The sequence below is a fragment of the Psammomys obesus genome, unplaced genomic scaffold, assembly GCF_907164565.1.
Source record: "Psammomys obesus unplaced genomic scaffold, mPsaObe1.curated_primary_1811, whole genome shotgun sequence".
NCBI classification, from domain to species: Eukaryota; Metazoa; Chordata; class Mammalia; order Rodentia; family Muridae; genus Psammomys; species Psammomys obesus.
Genome location: NW_026596117.1, coordinates 237,462 through 246,353, shown reverse-complemented (window position 1 = coordinate 246,353; position 8,892 = coordinate 237,462). Strand labels below are relative to the sequence as shown.

The following is an 8,892-nucleotide window of genomic DNA, read 5'->3' as shown; positions in this document are numbered from 1 at the left end:
AGCTAATGAAATGAAGGAAAGGGTTGCTTCAAGTTCTATTACCCACGAGTACTTTGGATGAGCAAATCAAAATTTTGGCAACAGAAAACTTGTAGAAAATAAATGCTTGCATGTTGGCAGAGTCCATCTGGGCTCGTGTGAAGAGCGAAGCTGGGAAAGAAACAAACGCTTCAGATTATTCTGTGTGATGGTTCAGGTCCTTCTGATTTGCAAGGCCTCTTTTACATTTATGTGTCCCTAACAACGGCCTACAGACGACAACGTCCATTTCAGCCCACTGCGTCTTTCCGTTTTAGATACCAGTGTGGAAAGCAATCCAGTCCCGGAGGGCGGTCACTCTAGTGTAAACACCAGGCTTATTGGGTTGGCCACATTCATCTCCCCAGCTCACCACTCCAGCAAGGTACCAGATATCCCTAACATCTGAAGCAACCAGAGGTCCTCCAGAGTCGCCCTAAGGAAAAAGGGAGAGATTGCTAATTTATAATTCAGTTTACCAAGGAAGAGCTTGTTATTTACCCAAGATAAACTATAACAAATGTGATGATTTTCAAGTCTTCAGCTACCCACAAAAAGACGTTCTGCTGATGGGAGAATTGTTTGGGTCTCAGGTTTCAGTACACAGGCCTAAAGCTTCATTTCGATAAAGACTGAGCAGGACTGAGGCCTCAGCAGTTGACAAGATCGCGCCTTCTTCAGGTTGCCTCCTTATTAATATGACCTAACCCACAAGAAAGCAGTGAATCATGTTTTACTGAAAAGGAACACAGTCGCGAGCTTTAGAAATCCGCTGAGACTTTAACGTTGGAGGCTGGAGAAATGACTCAACAACTAGGAGTATGCAGTGCTCTTCCGAGGACCCGAGTTTGGCTCCTCAGTACTCAGCCCACTTGCTCACAAATGTCTATGCCCCCAGCTCCACAAAGATTCAGCACTTCTGGCCTCCACAAGTGCCCACACTCATGTGCACATACAGACACACATACACACTTAGTAAAAAATAATAATAATAAATATTTAAAATAGCATTTTACAACCCTGCTGAGTTTGAGATGGCAATTATGGTTTCATCTCACACTAACAACCTAAGACATGGAAATGGAAATGACTTAGAAGTGGATGGAAATTTGAGATTAAATTTGGACATGAGTTTAATTTGGAAGGTGGGGATTTGGGGAAGTCATTAAAGCAATTTCAGTTAATATTTTAAAAAAATGGTTTGTGGAAGCCCACTGGCTGCTCAGTCTCCAAGTGGGCTCCCTAGTAAGGGCAACAGAGACTGTCTCTGACATTAACTCAGTGGCAGGCTCTTTGATCACCTCCCCCTGGGGGTTGCAGCCTTGCCAGGCCATAAAGGAAGATGATGCAGCCAGTGCTGATGTGGCCTGATAGGCTAGGGTCAGATTGAAGGAGAAGAGGTCCTCCCCTATCAGGGGACTAGGAAGAGGGCATAAGAGGAGAGGAGGGAGGAAGGATGGAACTGGGAGGAGACAAGGAAGGGGGCTGCAGCAGTGATGCAAAGTGAATAAATTATAATAAATAAATATATAAATAAAATTAATTTTTTTAGAAGAGATGATTTGTTTGAATGGGAAGATAGATAGCACAGAGAGTTTCCATAGGATACCTGAATCTTGAATACTCAGATATAGAGAATGCAGGTGTGAAACCAAAGGAATCATGGGACCAGAAAAAAAAATCACACTTTAGAAAAGAGGAATTTGCTAAATAACACTGAGATAAGTAGGTTATTAGTCATTTTATAAACTGTTCAGAGCCTTACAATGGAGAAAATTGAGAGACAACTGCATCTCATATTGAAGTGTGCACATTTGGCACTCAAGTGTCTCCCTGCTTTGTTCATGTTTCTGAATGATCACAAAAGTGCCTTGAGCATTGAATTTAGGCTAAAATATTTTAGTGAACGGAAACATTTGCGAATATGAAGTCAGTAAGTGCACCTTCAAATAATTCTTTCTTTACTTGATATCATCTTAGAAGTGTGATTCACAGAGTAACCCTTATTTGTTTCATGTACTACCCCAGGAGCAATAAAGGTAAGAGAGGAAATAAATATAAACATATAAATAAACATAAAGATAAACACAATGAAGTGAGTCTATTCTTGAGGCTTGGCCATGGGCCTGCAGAAAAGTCAGCCTTATGGGAGACCTTAATGCAGTGAATTGACCACAAGCTGAAATGGCTGGCCCATCGACAAAGGCGGAGAAGGTCTGTCTAGTATCGTCAGCGGTTAAAAGCAGCGGGGTGGCGAATGTGGAAACAGGTAGTGTTCCCATGAAATCGTAAGAAAAATATGAAAATCTTCAAAATAAGATCTTGACAATGATATGTAAGTCTTTGGACAGCTCTAGATTGAAGCATGGAGGATAAGTGGAATTTCAAAAAAAAAATATGGAATTTAGAAAACATGCTAGACTTAGTCATTTAAATTTTCCAAACAAACATTGTAGGAAGGATGTACGCAATGAATCATTCATCCTTTCCAATATTTTACCAGTGATGTCTTTGAAAAACAAAAAACAAAACAAACAAAAAAAGCAAACACTGGTATACCTTATAAAGAGATGCATTTTCATTCTTACTAAGACACGGACTTAGCAACACTAGGTGGCTTACACTGGGATGCAAGCTCTAGATTCAAAGAGATGTCTGTGCCTCAGACTAGGATGAAATTGAGTTATCTTATCTTCTCTGTTAACTTTGGCTAAAGCAATCAATCAACCATGGGTTTGAGGAATAAAACAAATATAATAAAACAAATATTCTGAAATGTAAGGTGAAGAAAGCAATTCCGGGCTCAGGGAGTAATACAGCAGTAAATTGCTTCACCTGATCTGGTTATCTGACGCTGAAGAAGTCGCCAGACTGTTAACCTGTGAACAGGTGCAATTAACAATTTAAATTTAAAAGTGTTAAGAAAAAACTCTTTTCTTTTTCCAAGCTGAGAGGTCACTCAGCACTTGCTGATGTAGGTCCTCATGCAGAAAACCGAGAAATGGATTTCTAAGTGTGGTTCACAGCCTCTTATAACTCCAGTTCCAAGAGATCCAATACCTTCTTCTGACCGCCATAAGCACCAGGACACATGTGGTGCATATAAAAGCAGGCAAATAACTCATACATATGTAATAAAATAAATAAATTTAAATCAAACAAAAAAATTTATAGTAAAAGAGTCAGAAATGGAGTAGCCAAGGAAGATAGAAATACCTAACAACCTGCCAAAATCAAGTAAGTAGACTGTGCTGGGTAGTTTTCTGTCAACTTGACACAAAACCAGATTTGGAGAGGAGGAACCACAATTGAGAAAATGCTTCTGTAGACCGGGTTGTAGGCAGACCGATAGGGCATTTTCTCAGTTAGTGATCATGGCAGAGGTCCAGGCCATTATGAGTGACTTGAATCAGAATCTACGAAGTCACCCAAGCTAGTAACAGAAATAAACAAAGCAGAAACAACAATGAGCAACCTGTGAGCCTCTGGGACCATAGCCAGAAAGGTAAAATGTGTGTCATTAAAGTCTCAGAAGAAGTGGAAGGGAAAGGAGGAACTCAGAAAAGAATTCAAAGAAGTCATGGTGGAAAATTTCAGAGGGCATAAGCCTATAGATTCAAAAGAACTGTGCAAACCCTGAGTTGAATAAAGCCAAGGAAATGCATGCTAAGACAGAGAATCAAAACTCTGTAAGGAAAGACTAAAGAAAATTCTTGATGACAAGAGAGAGAAGTCATAGAAAGAGTCATGGACAGGCAATTCTGGTGGCTGTAGAGTCTGTTCATGATGTAAGGACCCAAAGAGAACTGTCTGTCTCAGACTCTATATCTGGCATAATTATGTTTCAGAAATGATGTAGTAAAGGGTCTGTCAGACAGAAAAACAAAAGAAAAGATAACCTTGTGGCCAACAGACCTACAGTAAAAGTATGGTTACAGGAAGTTCCTAAAACAGAAAAGAAACCTTAAAAGAAAATAGACATGAAAATCTTTGAGTAGACAGACTTTTTTCTTCTCCACTTGAATACCTAGTTATGCTTAACAATGAAGGAAAACATTTACTACTGTAGCTATCCACAAAGAATAAATTCACATATTTATTTTTACTAATATTTGATTAAAAAGAATTGTAATGCTATTTAAAGAAAAGTACACTTTCTATTCTATACTTCACTTTAATGAATAAAACTTTAATACCACTGTGTATTTCCTATACATATATTTACATAAAAAATTAGAGAAATTACTGGATTTTTTTCTACAAAGAAATAGTCAAGAGTAGTAGCAGATAAACCAAATGGAATTCCAAAACAAGTGATCATGTGATTTTACTTAACATTCTAAAAACCACAGATTATAGAGATAGAGAAAAATAGAAATTGCCTGATATTAGAAATGGAAGAGGAAGCCAAGAGTTTATTACCCAAATGTTGCTTTTCAGGTGGCGTACGCTCCGTCTTGCCTGTAATGGCAATTCCATAAATCTATCTATGTATGGTAAAATACCATATACCTAGATGCATTTTCTGTTCCCCAGATTTTAATTATATTTCCCTATACTTTTATCATATCTATGTGAGTGTGGCCGCTGAAGGAAATTGGATAAGAAGTACACCGGCAGGTTGGCAAAAAGGCTCAGTGGATAAAAGTGTTTGCCATCAAGCCTGGTTCCCAGCGTTCAGTACCTGGAGCACGTATGTGGAAGAAGAGAACCCACTCCAGAAAGTACATCATGTTATCTGCATGTTCACATACCACACTCACACAAAATAAAATAGCATGTACCATAAGCTGCTTCAAAGAGTTCATGTGACTCTCCTGTGAAATCTATGCAGCTCCCGGTAAATCTGTAACTCTTTTGAAACAAAAGGAGAACAAGTCACTGTACAGTATACTAATTGGTAAGCCCATACCTGGCATGCATCTTTTTCTCCTTTTAGGTAGCCAGCACACAACATCCTAGGAGTGATGGCACCATTGTAAGCTTGAGGTTGATTGCAGGTTTGGGTATCTATGTAGTCCACCTGTACTTGCCGAAGGTGATTCTGGGTGAAACCTGAGGAAAGATAGTCATCGTTAGAAGCCTGAAAAAAAAAAAAAAAAAAAACCCTGCACTCATTATAAGATAAGATGGCATATAGGTGTGTGTGTGTGTGTTTTAAGAACAGTAATAATTTCTAACTAGTTTAAATACAACTTTCAGTGTCTAAAAATCTCAAATTGTTTGAGCTCCACAAGATTGTGTCTGGGATAAACTTCTGTATGATTACTTAATCTTCACAACTGGGTACATTATCGAACCTTAATTTCTCACATGGCTAATTGTCTAGTAAGAAATTGAGTAGCAAAAGCGTAGTGTGGCAGCACATGCCTGAAACCCAGTTCTGGAGAGACAGAGACAGGTGGATTCTGGAGGTTTGCTGACCACCATTCTAGTTGAAATGGCTAGCTCTATGTTCAGTAAGACATGCTATCAAAACTACAAGAGACAGCTCCTACTGGTGAGGATGTGGAATGAAAGGTACACTCCTTCATGGCTGGCAGGAGTAAAAATTTTCGCAGCCACTATGGAAATCAATATGGCCATTCCTCATAAAGCTGGGAATCAATATATCCAGCTATACCACTCTTGGGCATACCCAAAGGATGCTCCATCCTACACAAGGTCACTTGAGCAAATATGTTTCCTAGCAGCTTTATTTATAATAGCCAAAAACTCAACATAATCTAGATGTCCCTCAACCAAAGAATAGACAAACAAAATGTTTACTCAGGAGGCAGAGGCAGGCAGAGCTCTGTGAGTTTGAGGCCAACCTGGTCTAGAGAGTGAGTTCTAGGACATCCAAGGCTATACAGAGAAACCAACATAGGACAAACCCACTAAAATCTATGCATCTAAATAGGACAAACCCACTAAAATCTATGCATCTAAAAAAACCAAGCAAGAGAGAGGACCCTAACTAAAATGTTCAATCCCCACCTGAAACGCAAAAAGGATGGACATCAGAAGAAGAAAACAGGAAACAACCTAGAAACCTGCTACAGAGGGCCTCTGAAAGCCTCTGCCCTGCAGACTATCAAAGCAGATGCTGAGCCTGATGGCCAACTGTCGGGCAGAGTGAATGGAATTTTATGTAAGAAGTGGGAAATAGTAAGAGCTGAAGAGGACAGGAACTCCACAAGGAGAGCAACAAAACAAGAAAATTTGAACACAGGGAACTTCCCAGAGACTCATACTCCAACCAAGGACTATTCATGGAGATAACCTAGAACCCCTGCACAGATGTAGCCCATGGCAGTTCAGTGTCCAAGTGGGTTACCTAGTAATGGGAAGAGGGACTGCCTCTGACATAATCTGATTGGCCTGCTCGTTGATCACCTCCCCCTAAGGGGGGAGCAGCCCTACCAGGCCACAGAAGATGACAATGCAGCCACTTTTGACGAGAACTGATAGACTAAAATCAGAAAGGAGAGGAGAACCTCCCCTATCAGTGGACTTGGGGAGGGGCATGCATGCAAAAAAGGGAGGGAGGGTGGGATCGGGAGGGGAGGAGGGGCTTATGGGGGGATACAAAATGAATAAAGTGTACTAAATAAATAAATAAAATAAAATAAAGCGAAGAATGAAGGAAAAGGAGGAGGAGAGGAGATGAAGAAGAGAAGAAGAAGTGAAGAAGAGAGGCAGGGAGAAAGGGGGAAGGAAGAAAGGAAGGAAGGAAGGAAAAAATAAAATAAAATGTGGTACATTTCCATAACAGAGTATTAGTCAGATGTTAAAAATAATGACATTAACCTGCTGAGATGGTACACAAGACGTAATATCAGCAATGGAAGTACAGGCAGGCACATCTCTGTGCATTTGAGGCCAGCCTGGTCTACAAAGCAAGTCTAAGACAGCAAAGGCTACATAGAGAAACCTTATCTTGAAAAACAAAAAACAAAAAAGGAGGAAAAAACCCAATGAAACAGCATGAAAATGATATTTATGAAAATGAATGAAACTAGAAAGCATCACGCTGAATATGGTAGGCCAAACCTAGAAAGACAAATATGGTATGTACTCACTTATAAATGGATATTAGCTGTTAAGCAAAGAATAATCATTATACAATCCATAGACCCAGAGAGGCTAAGTAACAAGGAAGACTCGAGGGGGAAGCATAGATATCCCTAGGAAGAAGAAATAGACTTTGTGGGTGGACTAGCGGCACATCCTGGATGGGAACTGGAGGAAGCAGACATGGGGGAGTAGAAACAGAGGGGAAAGTACTGGTGGAAGTGACTGGAACTTGGTGTATAAACTCTTTGCAATGTAAGAGTAACTAGTGAAGACTTCTATAATAGGAGCTATGGAGCCTGAGCTGGCCATCGTCTATAACCAGGCAAGGCTTCCAGCAGTGGGACTGAGACATTAACCCAGTCACAAAACCTTCGATCTATAATCTGTCCTGCCTGCACGATGCGCAGGGGTGAGAGTGGCACAGAACTTATGGGAGTTGCCCATCAATGACTGGTCCAACTTGTGGTTCCTGCCATGATGGGGAGCCCACACGTGACACTGCCTGAATGGACAGGAACCAGAGGCTGGATCACCCAGAATCCAAGGATAGAAACAGTCAATGAAATGATTCCTAATGATATTTTGCTTTAGTCATAGATCGGTGAATAGCTTGATTTTCATCAGAGAGGCATCATCCAGCAATTGATGCAAGCAGATGCAAAACTCCACAGCCAAACACTAGGTGGAGCCAGGGAATCCTGTGGAAGAGGCAGGGAGGGATTGTTGGAACCAGAGGGGTCAAGACACTACAAGAACATGGTCTGCAGAATCAACTATGCAGGCCTCATAGGAACTCAAAGAGATGCTATGTGGATTTGAGCTAGGTCCTCTGCTAGTAATGTTGTTTAGTGTTCTCTGGGACTCCTAACAGTGATAGAGGGGTGTTTCTGACTCTTTCACCTGCTCTTGGGACACTTTTCCTCCTACTGGGTTTCCTCGTACCTCATCCAGTCTTGATAAAGGGTTTGTGCCTATTTTGTGATTTGTTATGCCATGGTCAGTTGATGTTCCTGGGAGGGATAATTTTTTTTAAGGGGAAATGAAGGAGGAGTGGATCTGGTGGAATGGGGAGGTGGTGGGAGGAATGGGAGAAGTGGAGGGAGTGGAACTGTCAGGGTGTAATGTATGAGAGAAGAATAAAAGAAAAAAGAAAACCTTCTGTTTCTAAATAAACAACTAAATAAAGAATAAGTTGGGGAAGAATGAGTATATATACACATCATGAACCAAGCATACAAACATACACACACACACACTACAGGTGCATACACTCATTAATAAAAAGAAATTCAGTGGTCAACAGGCATATATATCTGTTTCTTCACACTAACAATATCATTACAGTAACAGCAGCATGCATCTTCTAAGTGGCATAAAGCCTGCCTTAGCCTGAGTCCAAAAAACCAACCAACCAACATATTTTATATAGCTTTTGGTTCTCAATGCCTTGGAACTCCTAGTTTGGTGACTGTGACTCGATTTTCTCTTCAGATGCTCACCATCATTTTGCAATGCTCCAAATCCTGTCACAAACATCTTCTGCCCCGGCTGGAATTCATGATTTGCGTCAGGGAGACAAACCTTGTGCACTGCATTTGTGCAGGGGACGGGTCTAGAAAGCTCTACAAGTGCAATGTCATAGTCATGTGATGGGTATTTGTATTTTTCATGAACAATTATCCTCCGGAAGCCTGTTGTCAGTTTTGGAGGCTGTAATGTTGCCCCAAAGGAAGCGGTCCATCTGGATGAGTCCTTGTGCCTACCAAATAATAATAATAATAATAATAATAATAATAATAATAATAATAATAATAA

General features: G+C 40.4%; 1 protein-coding gene across 1 annotated transcript in view; it reads right to left on the bottom strand.

Moving 5' to 3' along the window:
- Positions 1-292: 292 nt before the first annotated feature.
- Positions 293-8,892, bottom strand: part of LOC129692691 (transmembrane protease serine 11E) — a 23,352-nt gene continuing 14,752 nt past the window's right edge. The window contains exons 8-10 of the mRNA XM_055629165.1: positions 8,577-8,836; positions 4,931-5,073; positions 293-454 (exon numbers count right to left, since the gene is read on the bottom strand). Of these exons, the coding sequence (XP_055485140.1) occupies positions 293-454; positions 4,931-5,073; positions 8,577-8,836 (565 nt within the window). The remainder of the gene's footprint in view (positions 455-4,930; positions 5,074-8,576; positions 8,837-8,892) is intronic.